Raw genomic sequence first — 22,672 nt, 5'->3', positions numbered from 1 at the left:
GCTTCAGGCTCTTATGGCTGACCTTCATTTTACAGTATTTCATGAGGATTACATTTTCCTTCACCCTCATCTTTCCCAAAGTGTTAAATGATTATTATGAGACTCCGGCAATAAATCTGTCAGCATTCTTTCCAAGACCACGTCCCATTGAAAGAAAGCTCAGTTACATTAATTAAATGTGAATAAAGCATTATGTGAATAATAATTTCTATTTCAGTAGATCCAAATAATCTAGAAAATCACCCATATTTTTCATTGCCTATAGCAGTGGTCTCAAACTATTTACCAGTGTGAGCCACATATGCAGCTCTCTGTGTTTGTTATGCGGGCCACATCCACAGAATATACATACTTCCTGTATGTCCCTGAAAATGTCACATGGGCCCCAGCTGTGTGCCGATTGGGCTGCAAGTGGCCCACACGCTCAGGACCACAGGTTGAGAACTACTGGCCTATAGGGATAACTATTAGGGAAATGTCATCACTGCCCAGCACCCATCCAAATGCATCTGGCTTTACATTAGAAGAGTATTATAATTTGGCAGTGTTCTTATGCTGGCTCATTCCATTAGGGACAAGATCACCACCTTAATTGTATGCCAGAGACGCATTCTTGGCAGACCTATGACATGGCACCAGGGCCGGCACCAGCTCAGCAAGTAGGTGCTTGGGGCGGCCAAGGGGAAGGGGCAGCATATCGGGCTCTTTAGGAGCAATTCAGCAGTGGGTCCCTCGGTCCCTCTTGGAGGGAAGGACCTGCCGCCGAATTGCCGCCGAAGAAGAAAGCTGCGTGGTGGAGCTGTCGCCAATCACAATCACGGCTTTGAAGTTCAGGTGGAAGGAACTGAGGCAGTGAGCATGCTCCACCCCCTTTTCATACATCATGCACCTCAGCAAAGCTACCTGAAGAATCTCTGTCTGCTGTATCATGGGCACATCTCTCAGTAACAGGAATACACAGAGGCTCATCTCAAAGCGCTTCATTTTCATTTTCATTTTAAGTATAGGTGTCCTGATGTATCAGAAATAAAGACCGGTGTACACTTGAATCCGTGCAGGACCTAAGTGTTCAGCCACCCAGTCCAGAAAACATTTTTGACCCCTTCCCAAACAGATCTACCTGGAGTGAGAGAATATGATGCAGCTCCCCCTAATACTTATTTGACATCCTTGGAAATTGGTCCTCAGTGCGACCACTCTGATCACCTGCCTGCCAAGGCAGGCCTAGACTTGACTATTTGTTGGCAGGTTGCATGTTTAAACTCAGTTGAGCTGCTACACACAGTCAAAATTGTGGCATTGTAGCATGAATACTTTTTCATAAAGATTTATGATATAGTACATGAAGTGTTATTGATGCTTTGATTTTGATCAGATGGTATATAAGGGTGACAAAAGAGATATGTCACTTGCTAAAATGTGTTAGATCCCCAGGGGGCAGTTTGTGAAATTCCACAGGGATTTTTGAGGAATTGGCAGGGTTCATGTAGAGCTGATGCTTTAAGTGCTGTCCATACTATACCCTGCAAATTCTAGTAATCTGTGAGAGTAAGTCACACTTTTTGGCAGAGAACACAAGATTTGAACCTGTCTCCTCTTATCAACATTGAAACTCGTTCCCTGCATTCCATAATGGAGCGTATGGCATTCTTAATCTTATAAAATAATCTGTTCTGCTTCTCTTTGCCTTCAAAAACAGTAGAAAGAGTTCAACTATTGGTTTTATAAAGTATTCTCTGTAACACCTCAATCTCTTACATAAAAATTCCTTATTCTGTAGAGGTCCAGTTACTTTCTTTATTAATTTAGAATAACAACAAATAGGTCTGCATAGCTGATCAAATATATGTTTTTGTATGTGAAAAACTTCTGTTGCTCCAATAAAGATACCACATTTTCAGTTTTGTCCACTCATTCCTAATTAGTGAAGCCTTTTTTTGTGTGAATAAAGCTCTTTTTTCCTTTGGAACTGAATAATAATGGAGACATAACTAAGAATGTATTTCCAGCTCAGTTACTTGAACTTTCTACAACCCACAGATTCCACTAATGCTGATTTGTAATGGAGACATTATCATTTATTTAGATCTCGATTAGGAAACAATTATAAGTGGGGTTTTAGCATGCAGTAAATTCATGTTGCCTTTAATTCATACTGTAGATTGAGTGGATAAGCTTACTGATTTTAAGTAGGGGGAATTATAATGACTTCAGTTGGTTGACTCATGACTGCCAGGGTAGAGTTTTGTACTGTTTCTTCATGTCATTTATTTTTTTAGGTCACTACCAGTTTTATGTTGTGGTTGAATTTTATTTTTCCCATTTTAGCACACAACATAGAATCAGTTACAGTTGATTGATATTATATCTGTCCTTCTTTTGTAAAGAGAAGCTTTATGAAATTACCCAATGGTTTAGCAGCACTACACAGCTATACTCTTTATTTAAAAATCAATTTGCAGAATTGCTCTGAGTAAAGTTCAGGACAGAGATTTTTACAGATTTACCGGTGTGGCTAGGATAATTCCCTTACTTTGCATATAACTATTATTTACCGTGCTAGTTCCATTTTCAAAATCTATGTTGTGAACAGTGTAGACTTTCTATTTTTTTTTCCAAATGTACTGTCTTCCTCTGTTTTGCTCTTCTGTTTGTCTGTGTTTCGTTCTGTTTTGCAATTACCTTTTTAAAAAAACAAACAAAATCGCTCTTAGTTCTTTTGAGGAAACACAGATTTATTGACGTATCTTATCTGACAGGCAAATGATTTTTTTTGTACAATACGTCATTATATTTGAATACAGTATCAGAAGGACTCATGAGTTTTACTTTAAATTTGAACTATTAAACCTTCAACATTATTCTATGTGAATCCTTTATTAACCTTTTCTGAGTTAATATATCGAATATTTTTTTAAAAACCTATGGCACAGAGCATGTGCCATGTCTTAGAAAAGTTAAGGAGAGAGAAAAGAGGTGAAAAAAATATATATCAAGCATTCTCAGTTATTTGTATTTTTTTTTCTTTCCATTGGCAGTGGATGATCGAGAGCCCTTACAAGGCAGCAACTTTCTTTGGGTGCATTGGAACAGACAAATTTGGTGCGATCCTGAAGAAGAAAACTGAGGAAGCTCACGTGGATGCTCATTACTATGAGCAGAGTGACGAGCCAACAGGAACTTGTGCTGCCTGCATCACTGGTGACAACAGGTCAGATGTCTTTCCCTAGACGTTTTTCTTGTTCTTGAATGATACGAGTGCAGATAAAATAGAAGTCTACCTTTTGATTTGGAACATATTTGTAATATTTGACCTTGAAAATGTAATACACAATAAAGATGCAGTATCAACAACAACATTTATTGTTAAGGCAGGCTGGCTCTTCTATTTTTGTTTCATGTTCTGACTATATAGGGTGCATGATAATGGAAGGGTGTTAGTATAATAATCGACAGTAGCTTCTTGTTACTGAGCCTTAAACTGTTGTTCTAGACAAAGGACTGTGTACAGGAAAACCTTGGAAGGCAGTGGATAATCTCAAAGCTCGTCTGTTAATTGTAGATGAAAGTTGATTGACACCTCACTGTGAGTGATGAAAGATATTAATGTAATTAGTGTATTTAAAGAGAGTAGATACCAGTTAATCAGTCCAGTGCTGTCACTATATGGAAGGATGAGATATTGTTTGTCACTGATGTTCACAAGTTAGTATGAGAACTGCAACTCAACAGAGGTGAGCAAGACAATGAATGATGTCCTGAAATTGTGACAACAATTAGAATAAGCATAACATTGAACTATCCACTGCTATATGTTTTATTTGTATTTGAGATTTTTATTTATTTTTAACTAATCTGCATATCATTGAAGTTTCACACTCATGACACGCTCATTTGTCTCATCTTGTCTTAAATTAAATAGTAAGTGCCTCATGACAGGGGCCATAAATTCCAGTTTGGTTGTACAAAACATTGTGCTACTGGACTCTCATCCTGATTGGAGCATTTTGGGTGTTACCGCAATACAGCCAATACAAATGAAGAGTTTTGAAGAAGAGAATGAAGATACAGTAGCTCATTCTGAGCATGTTCCTTCTTTTTATTTTCTCTGCACAAAAAGGTTTCCTCTTTACTGTTGTTGACACGTGCTGATTTTTAATGATGGTTGCTGAAGACTTGAGATGTCTGTCATGCTTTCTGGAGTGACTCATGACCATGAGTGCCAACCTCAGGGCAGACTGTCAAGAAGCAGGGCAGAAACCTCAAACCCATTGTATGGTCTATAATTAGATTTCACCAACCCAGTAACAATTGTGAACTCCTAAAGCACTATAACAGTTTTCCTATGGAGTCACAGACAGTTCCCCTGGGCATTCCAAGCTGGACTTAGTAGTGATTGCTATATACCAAAGATCACAAAAGATTCAGGTTCCTTCCAGTCCCAAGAGACCAGTTACTTACCTCAGGTCAACTTGTACCTTAGACCTCTTGCTAAAGATAATGCTTGTAAACAATCCTATAATAAACTAATTAAAGATTTATTAACTAGGAGTAAGAAATGAGGTTTATTACAAGGTTAAAGTAGGCACACATATATACACACATGAGTTACAGTCAGTGGTTTTAAAAGATGACAGAGCTATAGTAATGTCAGCTCTAAATGTCTTTTAGTGCTAACCCAGGTTGACCTTAGGGATGCCTGCTTGTGTTTGGTAGCTCCAGCCATGTGAGAGTCCAAACAGCAAAAGAGATCAAAAATATTATTGTCAGCTACTTTTATTTCCTTCTTCCAGAGTTCAAGCTGATGGGACAAGCCCTTTTGCACATAACCTATTCATGGGAGTGTAAGGACAGTTAACAAATATGTGATGTCTCACAAAGGCCCATTTAGTTTTGATAGGCCTTCTTGATGAGCAAGAGAGGATCCCTGTTTACAGTAATAATGTGAAAAATTAAATATCTTATAGCATGTGATAAAGAAATTATAAGTAATATTAATGCATACAGCAATTTACAAGCATTTCATATAGTCAAAAACTAAACACATTGTTTTAAGTTCAATAGCCATCTTAATCATCCTAACATACAGGTGAAACAGATTGGTTTCTAGCAACAAATTTTACAGGATAGAGATTAGTTCAACTTAGTTCATGCTTTTATGAATAAGTAGGCAGAAGAATGTCCAGATTTGATCATCTGGAATAGCAATTTTTTTCCCCGAAACTGTTAAATTTTTATTCAGTGGCATTAGTTAGCTTCAGTGGAATCTGCTGAACCAAGTAACCAAAATTTGGCCACTCTAGGTCTAGGACCATGGCACACTTTGGGAAGACTTTACTGCCCGCCCTGCACATTATCAAGAAGCAACTTGCTTTGTGAAAGGCTTGATTGGTTCACTTGCCCTTGGAAACTCAGAATGCTCTCTGAAAGTATGCTTGAGGATTGCTGATCAGAAAAGAATTGGCAAAAAGAACAGGAGTACTTGTGGCACCTTAGAGACTAACAAATTTATTTCAGCATGAGCTTTCGTGAGCTACAGCTCACTTCTTCGGCTGCTGTAGCTCACGAAAGCTCATGCTGAAATAAATTTGTTAGTCTCTAAGGTGCCACAAGTACTCCTGTTCTTTTTGCGAATACAGACTAACACGGCTGCTACTCAGAAAAGAATTGGTTAACGCTGATCTGAGTTGAGCTGCTGCTCTTTGCAAAGGAGATGTGGATTGTTGTTTGCAAAGGGGATAAAACTGATTGCAGATTGTTTGGGACAGAGAGTACTAAGGAAGTTCTTCCCATAGAATTGTAGAATACTTCTGGATAACGCCTGGGACTAGGGTTGCCAGGCATCTGGTTTTCAACTAGAATGCCCGGTCTAAAAGGGACCCTGGCGGCTCCAGTCAGCACCGCTGACTGGGCCATTAATAGTCTGGTTGGCCACCCACAGCAGGGCAGGCAGGCTGTCTGCACAGCTCTCAGGAAGTTGCTGGCATCTCTCTCTCTGCCTCCTAGGCATACGGGCAGCCCCGATGGCTCCGCTCACTACCCAAGCACCAGCTCCACAGCTTCCATTGGCCGGGAACCATGGCCAATGAGAGCCGTGGGGGCGGTGCCCGCAGGCAGGGACAGCACCCAGAGCTGCCTGGCCATGCCTCCATCCACCTAGGAACCAGAGGAAGATGCTAGCAGCTTCCGGGAGCCACCTGAGGTGAGCGCCGCCTGGAGCCCTCACCCACTCCCATGCCCCAACCCTCTGTCCCAGCTTGAGCCCCCTCCTGCATTCCAAACCCCTTGGCCCTAGCCAGGTGTCCCCTCCTGCACCCCAAACTCCTCATCCCCAGCTCCACCTCAGAGCCTGCATCTCCAGCGAGAGCCCTCTGCCACAGTCTGGAACCCCTTCTTGCACCATGAACCCCTTTCCCCCTCAGCTGGGAGCCCCTCCTGAATCCCAAACCTGTCATCTCAAGCCCCAGCTGGATCCCTTACCCCTCCTCACACCCCAACCCTCTGCCCCAGCCCAGTTAAAATGAGTACGTGAGCGAGGGTGGGGGAGAGTAAGTGACAGACAGAGAGTGGATGGAGTGAGCAGTGGGCAGGACCTCGGGAAAGGGGTGAGGCAGAGGGCAGGGCAAGGGTGTTCAGTTTTCTGCAAACAGAAAGTTGGCAACTCTACTTGGGACCTGAGTCAAGTGGAGCTGCATCTTCATTGCAAAGCAATAGGGCTCAGCCTCTGGGTCCCAGCTTGTCTCGAAGGTGGACCCTTTAGCCCTGCAGGGTCCTGGGACCCTGGGTCCGAACCCCGGGTTAGCACCATTGGAGTGTAGACACAATGGGGGTTAGCCTGTAGCCCAGGTTCAAACACAGGTTTACATTGCAGTGTAGACATATCCACACACAAAAGATTCGTAATTAGCAATAATTGGCAGTATCTGCAGATAGGCCAATGACTGAGTGGGCCGAGAAAGTGAGTTTCATCCCCCCCGGAAGTGATCCCACCAGGTCATGGTTTCCAAAGTGGAGAGGGGAATGTGAGGAAGCTTGTGCTACTCCTGCCCTCTGTTCTGTGGATAAATAGAGCATTGCTCTTTCAAGATCTGTTAATCTTGCTCCTTTTATGATCACAAAAATTAAAAACCACATTTAAATGTATTCTTAAGAGCCATTTTTTCATTCTTCCTTCGTGCAATTGCTTTCTCACAATGGTACTAATAGTTTATTCAGCTGCAGACAGAAGTGAATTTGACTTTTCAGCTTATTTATTCAAGAAGTATTTTCAAGAGTTTGGTTGAATCAAATCCACCAAAAGGTGGAGGAAAAGGTTATTTATGCTTCCTTATCCTTTTAAATTATACCTCTGCTTCAGTGAGTGATGATCTGGCAAAATATATTCGCCTCAATTCTTTCTCCTGTTGCCCTGTAGTTTTTGGAGTTTTGGGTCATTTCATGTCAAATTAATTCTTATTAGTAGAGGTGGTCATAAATCTCTGATAGAAAAAAATAACCCTGCATGCACTGTTTTTTATTTCTCTTTTCCATAGAAAAGAAGTTTTGGTTTTTCTCCCCTTTTCAACAATTTTTATTTTAAAATATGCAGAAGGGTCTAGTGCTTAGAGCAAGGAACTAGGGGCCAGAACTCTCCCCATGTTTACAGAGTGTTCGTGGGCAAGTCTTTTTACCCCGGAGTGGGTGTGTTAAATCTTTTCATAATAGAATTGCATATTAATGATTGTGTATGTATATGACATACATTTATAGGTTTCTCCGTAAATGTGGATTTAAAAAAATGTTTCTCATGTTTGTATGATTTTTCTCTCCGTATATAATTATGCATGTTATGTAGATATATTTTACATGGACTATTTAACTGTTTTACATTATGGTAGCATTCACACCCTCAGATATAAGTGTTTTTAAAACATCTTTGTATCTGATGGGAAGAACAGTACTAGTGTTAAGAAAGCGTCTAAGCTCCTTGGAGCTAAGATCGCTCTTTGCGCTCAGATGGGGTGAGTAGTCTCTTGGTCTATCCAAGGCCGTGATCAAGTGTCTTGATGTTTTTGGTCTTTTGGCCTCGAGATGAAAACCTTGTCTGTGTCTTGGGAACCTTGAGGTAAAAAATTATCTAAGTTGTATCTGTTTCTTTGGTCATTTTAGGTCTCTTGTAGCTCACCTTGCTGCTGCCAATTGTTACAATAAGGAAAAACATCTTGATCTGGAGAAGAACTGGAAACTGGTGGAAAAGGCCAAAGTTTATTACATAGCAGTAAGTTTGGCTTTTTTTAAAGTTGTGAAATGTTTGTGGGTTTCTGCACTCAATTTCTGTAACATTGAACTACTACAGTGTCCATTTTGCATATGATGCAGGATAACTTTTGTGAATGTTGAGAAAGAAAATGTCTGCTTCTGTTGTAACATGATCAGATTTAGCACCAATACGTCTGTTAGTCTATAAGGTGCCACAGGACTCTTTGCTGCTTTTACAGATCCAGACTAACTCGGCTATCCCTCTGATACATGATCAGATTTGTTTACCTTGAAGTTTACATCCTTGTATGTACCTTTAGTTATATGCAGTCTTAAAATGAGCACAGGAAGCCATAAGAAAGTGAACATATTTTAGGAGTTTTTATAATAGTGCATCAAATTTGCATTTCACATTTCCTGGCAAATTGTTGTGAAGGATTCATAGATTATGTAGAAAAACAATATTAGGCTAATTATTCATTGCAAACAGTTTGAGTTTATTTGTGTGAACCATCTTAATTGCTATTTATTCCATAGTAATTACCATTGCACCTTATAACATAATATTTCGGAAACAATGATCATGACAAGTCTCTTGAATATGGGCAGGGGGGCAAGCTATGATTTTAGTGACTAAATTTTACTTCTGGTATCAAGCTTTGGGGGAAAATGAAAAATAGTAGGTTCACAATTAGTCTTCAGCATAAATATTATTTCTTGTTTGTTCTTTTAAATTTCAGAATTAATCAAACCATATTAGTGTATGTATGTATTTACATTCTGCCTAAATGTAAGTGGTGAATTTTTCATCTTTCTTTATTGATATGACCAATGACAATTAGCAAATGTATAAAACATCTATGATAGATTAAAAACACATAATATGCATATAATATATGCTTTCTGTATGACAGCTGCTGTCATTCCACAACCTGAGCTATTTGGGAACAGCTGGTAAGAGGTGTAAAAAATTGATTATCCAGGAGGAACATGTCCATTGAAAATAGTTATTTCTTTCAGCTAGTGTTAATGTCTCCTACAGCCTGTTAGTGTGCACTGCTGTAGGCTTTACATGGTTGTTATTGATTCTTGTGTATGGTCAAGGCTGCCCCTTTATAGCTGTCAAACAAATACTTACACTGAGAAGATTATACAAAGGAAAGACATCCCATTGCTTCTGCTGCATATTTGAGATATATTTCAAGAATATGTATTTCTTCAATAGCCTGCTCATTTTTAATTTATACTTTAAAAAATGGACTGTGTTTTAAATTTCAGATGATTATACTGTAGTCTTTTCTGAATGCCAGACTTGGGGCTAAATGCTTTAAGGCTAAAAATTGCAGCAAGAGTTGAGTATTGTTAAATGAAGAAGAATGATAAATGTTAGCCAAAGACATACTGCACTAAGCTGTCTCTTTTCTATATTGTATACTTGTATATAATTATCACTGAATCTATTAATGTGTGATTTGGAATAATTATTCTCAGTTAAAATGATTCAGGGAAAGTTGGAAAGGTCACATAAGGGGAAAAAAGAATTTTGTTGTATAGAAGTCTATTCTACACTTAATTTTGGTTTTAGAAGCTCATCTTCTGTGTTCAAGCCCCAAGCTCAACCACATGTTGAGGAGCTGATTTACCATACAGATTTGGGCTTATATTAAAGAGGAATTCCTGAAGTCTGATGGCCATCCAGACTTTATTACCCTCGTTGACCAAGAAGCTCAAAAGTTAGGGAATAAGCTTGCAAAACTGAGAATAAAACTGAAGATATGAATAGATTTCAGTGGAAAAATAAACAACTGTGAAGAGCTGGGAAATTATATTGGATATTTGAAAATGAAGGTCAGATTCATGGAACACCAGGTTGATAGTGGGACCCGGGAATATTCGGATAAGAAGAGGTCAATCGTCATTTTCTCCTCTCTCTTTGTTGCATTCTTCCCTCAGTCCAGTTCTCCACTGCATATGACCGCTACAAAGGTGCAGTACTGCCACCACTCAAGCTAGTAACTTGGATGCTATACTGTAAAATAGAGTTATAACCCCATCCTTTTTGTTGATGGTTGCAACATCTCAGTACTTGACAAGGTTCATCACTTGGCATTTCTTCTGGATCCCTGCCATTAATTGTCTCCTGGAAATCTTCTATCGTCTGCTGTCATTGGGACTAAGACACAGAATTTGAGCTCAAACTTTGATGACTCATTGTGACCACTTGGACTAGATCGTTCATTTCTGCCTGGGTTATAATAGTGGTAAACTGAAACAATGCAGTATTTTGAGACACATTATTTCTGGACAGGCCAGTAAAATTTCATTTGTTCTTTTGGAATTTGCTGCTCTTGATGTGAGAAATAAATTTCTGAAAATAGGAAATGTTTTTTATGTGTCAAAATTAATTCCCTCCCTACTTCCTGGAAAAACTAGATAGCCTTTTAAAGAGAATCTAAAATTGTCCAGTTCCCACGTGACATTGTTTGTTCAACAGTTGCATGTATTAGAACTCTTACTGAATGACTTATTGAGAGCTTTCTTTATCCTCCATACAAGGTACCTCTGAAGGTCTCTAGAACACTTTTGACTTTATTAAACATAGTATCCATTCAACATTTAGTCTAGTGTTGCAAACTCTTTGTAATACTTTATGAAGGAACCTCTTTAAAGTTCTTAACCATTAAGACTATTTTTCAGATAACGTTGTTTCTACCAGTTTTTTGAGATAGCCGCATTTGCTTACAGAACACACTCTCTTTTCAGTTGTCCTTAAAGACAGCTTAGCTGGTATACTATGCTATCTTTTATGCCCAAACACTCCATTGTTTTTTCACCAAAATCAGGATATTCAGGATCTCCTATTTTAATGCCCATTTCCTTCCAAAAAAGCTGAGGCATCTCAAAAACTTACATATAAAAAATGCCATACCATTCTGTTGAATTGAACAGAAGGCCTTGGAGCTTTAGAATCTGTTCATACACTGGATTCCGATAGGCCAAAGAAAAGACATAAAGCCAGTAAGCATTCAAATATATTATTACTGAAGTATATACACATGAAAACCTTGTCCTGAGGATATCAAGCAATTCCATCTTCTAGGTTCAGATGGGCAATTCTTACAGTACTGAAATATTGTGTGGTCCCCTACACATACTTACTGGAGTAGATACATATGCCTTTTCAAATGCAGCATTCAACAGATCAGCATTCAGATGAAACTCAGCCCTGCAATCTAATCAATGCACAGAAGGGAAACAGGTCCAAAAAAAAACCCACCAAAAAAACCAACAATGGACCCATGGCAGAACCCTGAGAGGGAATTTATGTTACCGTATATGAACACAATAATTCATTTTATCCATCTGGTGAAAAGATCATCTAGACAGATTGGAGAGAAACTACCAAAGAAGAGAACCTTGAGAACCACAGGTTGAAGAAAGATGTAGGCCAGGCTGAACCAATTCTCTTAAGTTAGGAAAACTGAAAAAGATGTCAAGGAAAGAAAGAAAAGTGAAGAATGATCAATTTTTTTAGCTTTGAAATAGTTCCATATTTTAGCAATTTTTATAATACTTTACAGGTGAGTATCTTCAAACCCCTCCCTTCCACTCTCCAGTCTTAATTCAACACAGCAGTTTCTTCCATTGGCATTGTATCCTATGGATTCTTATCTTCATTTCATTCTAGATCACCTGTACTTCTGGTGGCTAATAGCCTGACAGGGCTCACGCTGGAGCACTTATCAGCCCTTTTTCTTTCTCAAAGTTCCTGTTTAATTTCAAAAGGAAGTGAAGAGTTCTGCCAAATCTAAACTTCAAACCTCTGTTTGTTTCTGTAGTCCATTAATGGGCCACATCCTGAACTCTGATTTTATTTATGTAAGACTTATGTTTCTTAGTGGTTTTCTTCTATCAATATGTACATTCTTTTGAGACTGGATTGTTATGATTTTTACAAATTGTGGCTAAAATTTTCAAATTTGAGTGACCTAAGTCTATCTTTAGGCACCTGATTTTTCAGGTACACTGAATACATGCACTACCATTATTGTGATTATTTAGGCATCTAAATAGGAGGTCTGATTGTCAGATGACCATCCACAGTTCCTGTTGTGAACTGCAGGTGCTCACACTTCCGAAAGTCAGAGTACTTATTTAGGTGCCTAATTTAAACACTTATATTTGAAAAACATTCCAAACATTTGGAATTTAATATAATAAAATATTTATTAATGTCTCCCAGGGGAAAAGGGGCTGCTTTGAAGACAGCCATTAAGGAAAGCAGAAAAAGAAGATCTTATTCAGATGTTTTACTTTTTATTTAACTCTGTTATTCAGTAAACACTGTTATATATTGACATGGGATTTTCTGCTTATACAATGACAATGGGCAAAAAATTGAGAAAGGAGGAAGTGCTTGTCTTTATTAAAAGTTGCAATTAACCAGGTGGGATTTTAATTCAGTTCTGATGATTGATTCTGCTTCCTCATGCAGACAGAATAATATAAACTTTTCCCTATGTGTTGTACGCTGTTGCCATATTTTTCCTCATGTCCCAGTTATTGTATATACTCGATCATAAACCGGTTCATTTATAAGCTGACCTCCCACAAGATGGATAGGTAAAAATGGAAAAAAAATTATAACCCATTCATAAGCTGATCCTATAATTCAGGGCTCAGCAAACTTTGGCTCACAGGCCATCAGGATAAGCTGCTGGTGGGCCGAGATGGTTTGTTTACCTCGAGCGTCCACAGGCACGGAGGTAAACCTAAGTAAACAAAGTGTCCTGGCACACCAGCGGCTTATCCTGATGGGCCGGGACAACAACTGGTGGGGAAATTTTTGGGGGGGGTAGAAGCTAGGAGTCAGGGGAGTAACCCCTGTGACCACCTCCCCACATGACCCCACCCCTAGCTGGGGACTCCCACACTCTCCCCATCCCATCCTTTCCCACCTTATCTGGGGAGGATGTCTCTGGCCCAGCTGGAGCTGCTCTGGGAGGCTGGGCAGCATGGCTGCAGCCTGCTCCGGTGGGCTAGACTGGGCGGCACGACCGCAGCATTTTCCAGCGGGCTGGGCCAGGTGGCACGGCAGCAGCGTGCTCCAGCAGGTTGGGCAGTGTGGCTACAGCCTGGTCGGGGGGGCGGGGCCAAGCAGCACGGCTGCAGCCTACCAGCCCTGGAGCTGCAGCTGCTTCGGAGGCTGGGGGGAGAGCAGCGTGGCCAGAAGTGGAGAGACTCTGGCCCCGCCTCTTCCCTTCTGGCTCTGCTGGCTGTGCTGCCTCTCCTTGCTCCCTCTGTTGGGGGGAGGGGCTGTGTCCCACCTCTCCCTCTCTATACCCGTTCAGAAGCCGACCCCCTTTTCTGGTGCTTCTCTGTTTTACTAAAAAAATTCAGCTTATGAACAAGTAACTATCCTTATTGCTCCCAGGTAGTCTTTCTCAATTTGCTCTTCAGTACTGTACCCATGTTATTTTAATGTTTCCTGTTGGAGGCACTGAGGAGGAGAAGTACCATAACTTGTTGTTGTTAATGCATTTATACCTTATATCTTTGTAATCTTAGAAAGTTCTTCTTTGCTTTGCCTTTAGTTGTTCATCTGCTCATAAACAGTTGCCCCTTACTGAGCGCGTTGCAATTACATGATTGATTACCATGTTCTATTTAGTAACTCACATGTTAATGTGGGGGCTTTTAGTGTTGAACAATTGCACAGCTTTTAAGAACGTTAAACCAATCAGATCACTCAATTAGTAGAATATCCAAATACCTCTTTCCATAAAAGGGAAAATAATAGATTGTCGGTGAGGGAATGTCTTTGAATTACTTTTTAAAATTAAGGATTATAGACAAAAAAAACCTTTTAATTTGTGAGTGCTTAGGAGAGAGAGACAAGCTGGGTATCTTTTATTGGACCAACTTTTGTTGGTGAGAGAGACAAGCTTTCAAGCTTAGAGCTCTTCAGTTCTAGGAAGTTTACTCAGTGTCACAGCTGCATATAGGATGCAGGGGCGGCTCTACGTGTTTGGCCGCCCCAAGCAGTCATGCGCGGGAGGTGCCCTGGAGCCGCGGGAGCAGCGGACCTCCCGCGGGCATGACTGCAGAGGGACCGCTGGTCGCGCGCGACTCAGCTGGACCTCCCGCGGCTGCTTACGGTTCGCGGCTCCGGCGGCTCCGCTTGAGCTGCCGCAGTCATGCCTGCGGGAGGTCCAGCCGAGCCGCGGGACGAGCGCCCCCTCCGCAGTCATGGCTGCGGCAGGTCCGGTCGTCCTGGGGCTCCGGTGAACCTCCCGCAGGCATGACTGGGGCAGGTCCGCCGGACCACCCTTTTGCCGCCCCCTAGATCTTGCCGCCCTAGGCACCAGCTTGTTTTGCTGGTGCCTAGAGCCGCCCCTGATAGGATGGAACAGATTGTTTAACATAAGTAGTTAACATATTAATATATATGTCTCTAAAATCTTTGCTAGTTTAGTGTCTTCAAGAGCTTTGAGTAGCCAATTGGCAATTAAAGGATAGGTCATCATGTGGCTCAGCTTTTTGCAGGACTGTATGCATGAAGTAACAGCAGGACCAATATTTGCTTCTCCTTTAGCATGGGTGCCTGTTTAATGCCTCTGATGCTCAGTTCTTTGTACTGGCAGCGCTGGAAACTTTCATGTTTCTCAGTACCTATGAATTTGTAAGAAAGGAGACATAGAGCAGTGAGAATTTTCTATTCTTGTAATTGTGCTCAGCTGAATTTTTGGTTTGTTCACTTCAGAATTACAAGATAACATTCTGTTTTCATGTGAGGTGATGGTGCCTAAACCTCTGTGTCACATTTCACTCAACCTGTTTGTTCATAAGATGCTAGTTCACCGTTATCCATGAGAGTCTAAACTTTCCTATGTATTTTCATGTGATGGTAAATCATTCAAATTTTACAACATGGAAGGTTTACTCCTATGAATCTAAAAGATATTCAGTGATCCCAACTGTCTTGTTTGAAGGGCGATATGCCACCATATGGCACCCCCATACTCCTTGGAAATGTGCTAACATTGTACACTGATTACTGCAGCTGTTCGGAAAAAGTAAGTATTTTTGAAAATAAAGTTAGAAATTTTCTGTGAATTTCTTGTTTTTTTCCAACAAAAAAAATTGTTTTATGTGGGGGAAAAACACTTGCACATCTTATCTTCCTTTTCCCCCGCATTTGTAAAAGGCTGAAGTTAAAAAAAAAAAAAAAAAGAGGGATTTTTTTTTCTCCCTAACTTTAAATATTTTTACTTTTCCCTCCTTGTTTGATTATGAAGGGGTGTGGGTGACAGGAGTAGCATGGGATGCAGAAAGTTACTTTACCTTTTCCCTCTCCAATGAAAACAAAATCTGTTGAAAACATTCAGAATTTTTCATTTTGAAAATTTTCATAAAAAATAAACAAACACTTCAGCCAAAATGAAATTTGGCAAACACAATTGCTTTGTTTAGAACAGTTCAAGGTATTAACTCTTTCCTCTGCAAACAAACTGGAGAAACAGGTTCCCATTCACTACTATTGGCAGCCTATGATGATGGCGTTCAGTGGCCTTGTGTTTAGGATAAAATCTTCTAAATCTGTTTAGATTATACGCATGCACTTAAAAAAGAACTAAGCAAAATATATTTTATGCTACACTGAACAAAAAGGTAGCTTTTGAGTTTTAACCATTTTTATTTGAGTGTCTGATATGTAATACTGTTAAAATATACCCATTAAATTAAATAAAATAAATTACAATTTAATACTTCAGTACTTCTATATATTTATAAAACTAATAGCAAGTGTATAATTTTAATGGCGACCATTTGTCAAGATTACATATTTTGTTTTATAGATTCTATTTGAAGGATAGAATGTCATGTATTTGCAGTGGGTGATAATATAGTATAATATGCCGGCCTATTGGAGGAATAGTTCTTAAATCTCCAAAGTTTATATTTACATATAAAATGTCATTTTTATATTTATTTTCCTACAATGGCTACTTATCTAAGCAGAGAAATACTGTGGTAGTATATGGACTTGATGGTGGAATTATCTGGTTTCAACATGAGTTTGTCAAAATTTTAGCTTGATGTCAGTAATGTGTATCACAGCCAGGGGCGGCTCTAGCAATTTCGCCGCCCCAAGCACGGCAGCACACCGCGGGGGGCGCTCTGCCGGTTGCTGGTCCCGTGGCTCCGGTGGACCTCCCGCAGACGTGCCTGCGGATGCTCCACCGAAGTGGCGCAGGACCAGCGGACCCTCCGCAGGCACGCCTGCGGGAGGTCCACCGCAGCCGCCTGCCGCCCTCCCGGCGACCGGCAGAGTGCCCCCCGCGGCATGCCGCCCCAAGCACGCGCTTGGCGTGCTGGGGCCTGGAGCCGCCCCTGATCACAGCTTAAATACTACTTCTCAACATTTTGTTCTTTTTACATTGTTTTTGGCTATTCTGCTTTAGAGAAAAAATTCTGATTGTTATAGCAATATAAGTATAAATGAAATTTCTTTTATGCTTTCTCCTCCTTTCAAATGTATGTTAAATTAAGCCATTTTTTTAGAATTATTGATATGATGATCACTGATCACAATCCATCTTAAATGTATCATATTTTGAGATGTGCTGGTGTTTCCCTATGCACAGGAACATTGGCAGAAATCAAAATATCCACTAAGTATTTGTAGCTGTGGATAATTGCACAATACTCATGCCTCCACTGATATTCTTAACCATAATGTTCCAACAACATTTCCTAAACAACTGCAGCTGCCAAATGGCATTTCTGGGAATAATTCATAGATTTGAAGGCTGGAAAGGAGCCATTCTTATCTTCTAGTCTGATCTCAAAGAGGAGGCCACAGCTAGCAGTGTTACATCACTGGCCCGTTGTATCTTGTCACTTCCAAACCCACCATTTTGTAGGATTGTACTTTGGGAATTATGGAAGAAACAGGGTGCCATCTATCATGAGCAGGTCCTATAGCTATGTAGAAAGGAAAATTCATACATCATTCACAGGCATGCAGCACAGTACCCAAATATTTCCTGTCTCATAAGCAATTGAGAAATAAAAACAATTTTTCCCTCCCTTTAAAGAAAGGAAAACTTGATCAAAACATGAACCAAAGGTCTTGTAAATTTTCAGCACAATGTATTGAGTAATACCATGATAAATACTGCATATTGTGAAGATACACAATGAAGTCTCACCCTGCCATATCAGAATGTGATTTTATACAGAGATGTTTGTCACTGTCTTCTCAAGTAATTTAACTGGAAAAAAGCTGGGTTGGGTTCTGTTTGCTTTTTGGGGATTTTTACAAATTGCGATCCACAGTGGTCCAGCATGTGAAGATTATTGCTTCTTACCCTGTGGAGAAAAAAAAATCCATCAAGCAGTATGTCAGAAATGTTACCCACCCTTTTCCCAAATAGCAAATTAACAGGAGCCCATGTAACAAAGAGAAAAAAAAATGTTTATTTGTAAATATTCACCTCTAAGTTACCAATGATATTTGTTTATATGTGGAATATGCACACTCTTCCCCCACCCTCCCTGCATCCCAGTAGCCTTTAAATTGCAGATAAACTTCTTCAGCACAGTCAGCACAGTAATTAGAAGCTCGGTCATTGCTCCTCTTATCATGTGATTTTTAAGAATGCATTATTAGAGCACTTACACAGCCAGTCTAGCTGCAACAGCCAGACAGCAACAGCAGTGCCATTTTTCACAAAGAAAATGTTGAACAGGAGCCAAATGTTTGGTGGCAGAGTCTGTTGCTAGGAAATCAAGTTCCTGAGGCGATTAATGACAAAGCAAGCAATAACAAGAAGGCAGAATTACAGATTTAAAAGAGAAAAAAGTGGTTGGTGTTATAATTACCCAAAGAAATCCGCACTCATTAAATTGGCTGTTTTTATGATTGACTTTAATTGGAGGTTAGCTCAGATATTTAGCTCCTTTCCCACCCCTTTAAACACACACATGAACATAATCTGTAGAACTGCAGACTTGTTTTTCTAAGCATTGAGAGGAGCTTGCCCTGTAATTTGATCCCCACTGACAGATGCATTTTCTATGCTGCCATTTTGAATTAACCTATTGTGCAACAATTTTCCTCAGCTCTGTTGAATAAAACATCAAGTCTTATTACCTCAGATGGATTTGATAGAGTACAAGAATGTACTTCTAGTTGAAGTAGATTATTTGCAGTGAGTTCAGTGATTGAACTCTGCCAACAAACACCAATAATTTGTGATATGTACTTAAAGCATGAGGTGAGGGGGGGGGGAAAGAGCCGTATGGGGTTTCTCTTTGGAAGTATGAAGTTCAGACACAGTGACCTCAAAGTAATATTGCTGTTTGTATTAAGGTTGTTCCCCAAGATGAGGCCTTTTAGATAAGGTGTGTTAACTAACAGAGGTTTTTACCATTATTCAGATTTATTTAATTAGAATGTTTAAAAAAATTAAGTTTGATGGCTTCTTTTGGGCCATTCTTTCTGGAGATAGAAAGCACTTAATGTAAACAGATCTTTTTTTTAGAAAGAAAATTTTATTCTCTCATAGGAAAATGAATCTGACATTTAAATCCTGCCTTGTTTCATTGATCATTTTCAATTCTACAGAAAGAGTTGTTCCCATCTTATACAACTAGTTGTAACTGAGAAATTATCATGATATACTTACAGTACCTGTAACTGAACATATAGAAGCTGAACCGTAAGAACTATATGATGTCACAACTCTCCAAATTCCTAATCTGAAACAATAGAGCTGCAAGTATTCTAGCCAACAATACGCACATTGCTAATCAGATGCCATTGCCAGGCTGTCTGCTTTGTTAAATACCCAGGTTCCCTGAGGCAAGAAGACAGCTGCTATAACTACTATGAAATTTGGTAGCTCAATCTATTTTTGCTACCCTTGGGCTATCAAGCTACTGTTAATTTAGACCACCCCAATTGGTACACTTTAGGGATTTTTTTCAAAGTGTTTGTAATTAAAATGATAAAACATCATTATTACTCTGAAGACGTTGTGTACGTTTTGCAGTTGACAGATACCTACAGAGATAAACCCAGCATGTAATTTTCATTGACATAATGGTTGTAATTGCATTTCCCTTTTAAAAATATATTGCTTTTTAGAAAAAAAAATGGGAGGAGGGAAAATGGCATGCTTTTATTTCATTAGCAGAATTTGTAAATCTGCTAGAATACTAAACCAGTCTACTGGTAATGAGCCGCTTCAACTGCAAAACCTGAATCAGCCTTTGTGCAAGACAGGGAGTGAGTGAAAATAGATATTCATCAGCCCGAACACTACCACCAGGGGGAGGAAACTTTAGAGCATATAAATCCACATTGATCTGACTGTCTGCAAGCAGATTTTGCAGCAGAGGCCTGCAAGTGTACTTATCCTGCTCTCCCAGATGACTTTGCCTTTAGGGACCTTGAGTCTCAAATTGTATGTAAAGTCTGGGCAGACTTAACACACTATTTAAATGTAAATTAAAAAGAGAAGCCTCCATATTCAGGGGGGAGGAAGGAGTCAATCTGAAGGAAATTTTTATTGCTATCCTCTTGCTTGTCAGTCTTATTAGATGCAATCCTTATGAGGGTGTAAGATTTTAGTCTCTTACCATGTCACATTTCTTATGACAAGAGAGCTCAAAAACAAAGCATAGGCAAACTTAGAAGACGTTTACTACTGTGAGTGGCATTGCTATTGCTGTTGTATCATACAATATTTGAGGATGTCAGTATTTTCCTAATACACAGGGATTAAAAAAAATTCATTCATTCATTCCAGAAAGGTTTCAAACTATTGTAAAGATTCAACTTTGACATTATCCCCTCAGTTTGGGATAATTTTTTAATTAAAAGAAGAATTTTTTTAAAATAAAATGAATAATCAATATTTAATTAATTACAATTGATCCAAGTTCGTGATTGTGTTTCTTCTACAAGAGTTAATCTCATTTACACACAAAACCATGGAAGTCTGTGTAATTCTACAAACTGCATTCTTTATGTTTATCATTAAATGCTGCAGTAAAAATATGCAATCCTGAATTCAGGCCTAGGCAGGAAGAAAGCCTTATATAAAAGTACAATTTTAAAGTGTTGTTCTGCTCTGGAAAATGACTATAAATTGGGACTGTGGAAGTCTGTGTTTTCAATCATGTTCAGATCAAATGTCCTCTGTTTACAAACAAAAAGATTATTTGTCTAACACCAGTACCTGCAAATTCAACTTGAGAGCTGAGAGTCAAGCTGGCTGAAATGTAATGAGGCCTGGAGACCAAATTAAAACCTCATTTATGCATGAGCAACCATAATAGGAGAAAGTGGAGTTGCAGATATAAATGAGAGTATAATTTATGCTGATGAAAAATTGATACTGGTGATGATGAAGAAGAAGGAAAGAATGCAGCAGTACTAGATGGATATAGATGGAAGTGCAGCCACTTCGAGGCTCCTTCTGTAGGGTTTCCTGTGCCACGAACTATGGCTTTGAGCCACAATTTGAAATGTTTTATAACCTTCTAAAATGCAGGAAATTGTACTTGGTATTTCAAAGGCTATTGTCTTGCCTTTAACAAAATTGAACGACAACAATTAGTTTTCTTGCTTTTATAGAAAGCAAAAATTAATATTATTGGTCTCTGATAATTTGCACATTCCTTTGTAATTCAGAAACTATATTCCTTTCTTGGCTTCTATATCACCTGAACAAAGAATTTTAAAATGGCATTAGTCCACATTCTAGACTAGTGGCACTTTGTGTTATCTGAGGAAATGGGAAAGATTGGGGCAAGATAGAAATGCCAAGGACACTTTTTGATACAATACATAATTCTCATTTAGAAAACTAGATGATGTTTCTACATAAATTACTTACTCATCAACATCATTAAGATTTGTGGTATACAGAACTAGTTGTATGATGACAGAATAGTAGCAATTCCAGTTGGAGTAAGATGTGTGTAAAGATTCTGTGAAGACACGTCTGCACAAACTTTCTACAATAGTACACCAAAACCACAAGAAATAAACAAAGTCTGTACCATTTTGTAATTGGACTTTCATCTGCTCCATTTAGTGCATTTCCTCTGGACTGTCAAGATTGTAAGCCCTAAAGGAAAGGGACCACTTATTTTTCTATATATTGTACAGCAAATGCTAACTTCGCTAAATAAATAATGAATGTATTAATGGGGCTGATTACCATTTCAGCAAGAGTCAGCTACTTGTTAACCTTATCTGAAGAATTATAGCCCACCATGGCAGTAAGTAGGGCTTCACTGATTAAACAAAATATTAAAGATCTTGAAGAACAAGAAAAACACACAGATGTAATGCTAGCCAGGGTCTGATTTAAACCAGAAGAAGCCAAGGATGCTTTGGTCTTCTCTACACTAGAAAGTGTTTTCCAGTATAGCCATATCCGCAAACCCTCTTAGTGGAGATGCAGCTTATACCAACAAAAGAACTCTTGTTGGTATTGGTATGCCTGCAGATGTTTTATGCATAGACCAGGCCTTGGACTTCATCCTGACACTCTAGCCGTCATTCATCCTCTTGTCCCTAGGTATTGTTTTACATCTATGCCTCTGTTTCTGTATCTGTGAAATGCCGAGAGAGCCTATACACTTAGGGCTGGTCTACACTGGGGGGGGGGGGGGGGGGATCGATATAAAATACGCAACTTCAGCTATGGGAATAGCGTAGCTGAAGTCGAAGTATCTTAGATCAATTTACCTTGGGTCCTCATGGCGCGGGATGGACGTCCGCAGCTCCCCATGTCGACTCCACTACCGCCGTTCGCTCCGGTGGAGTTCCGGAGTCGACGGGAGCGTGTTTGGGGATTGATATATCGCGTCTAGATGAGACGCGATATATCAATCTCTGAAAAATCGATCGCTGCACGCTGATACGGCGGGTAGTCTGGACGTACCCTCTGAGATCTGTAGATGAAAATGGCTGTATACATTGTAAGTGTTACTGTGTTTTATAACATGGATAATATGTGTGATTATGTTGTGAATGCAAATGTTGCTATTCTTAGCAATTAGTTCTGTGGTCAAGCAGAGGAATCGTCTGATGCAGTGTAGTAATACCTCCCCATTTGAGATATGGAAAGAGGGGCTGATGCTGATGCTATCCAGCATGTAATGTGGCTCCTTACTCTAGGTTTGTCTTTCTAAGAGTATGTAGTGTACAGCATGGTCAGGTGGAACATCATGGAAGTGAGTGTGTGTTTGTGGAGGGCAGAGGGAAGAGGTATGAGTTATCAAGGATTGCAAGGCAGTGGCAGATTAGCCAGACAGCCAACAGGGCCTCTGCCCGGGGCCCCGGCCGATGGGGGCCCCTGGAAAAATGGGCACCCCTGTGCCCTGACCCACTCCACCCACCTGCCCAGTG

At 39.7% G+C, this 22,672-nt stretch overlaps 1 protein-coding gene across 8 annotated transcripts in view; it reads left to right on the top strand.

Annotated features, from left to right (window-relative positions):
• The window catches only part of ADK (adenosine kinase), a 560,340-nt gene that overhangs the window by 290,104 nt on the left and 247,564 nt on the right, over positions 1–22,672 (top strand). For all 8 annotated transcript variants that reach the window (XM_039547058.1, XM_039547060.1, XM_039547059.1 and 5 more), the window contains 2 exons: positions 3,039–3,211; positions 8,149–8,257. In XM_039547058.1, coding sequence (XP_039402992.1) covers positions 3,039–3,211; positions 8,149–8,257 — 282 coding nt within the window. The remainder of the gene's footprint in view (positions 1–3,038; positions 3,212–8,148; positions 8,258–22,672) is intronic.

Source organism: Mauremys reevesii, linkage group 7 (assembly GCF_016161935.1).
Source record: "Mauremys reevesii isolate NIE-2019 linkage group 7, ASM1616193v1, whole genome shotgun sequence".
NCBI classification, from domain to species: domain Eukaryota; kingdom Metazoa; phylum Chordata; order Testudines; family Geoemydidae; genus Mauremys; species Mauremys reevesii.
This window is presented reverse-complemented; position numbering and strand designations above follow the sequence as displayed.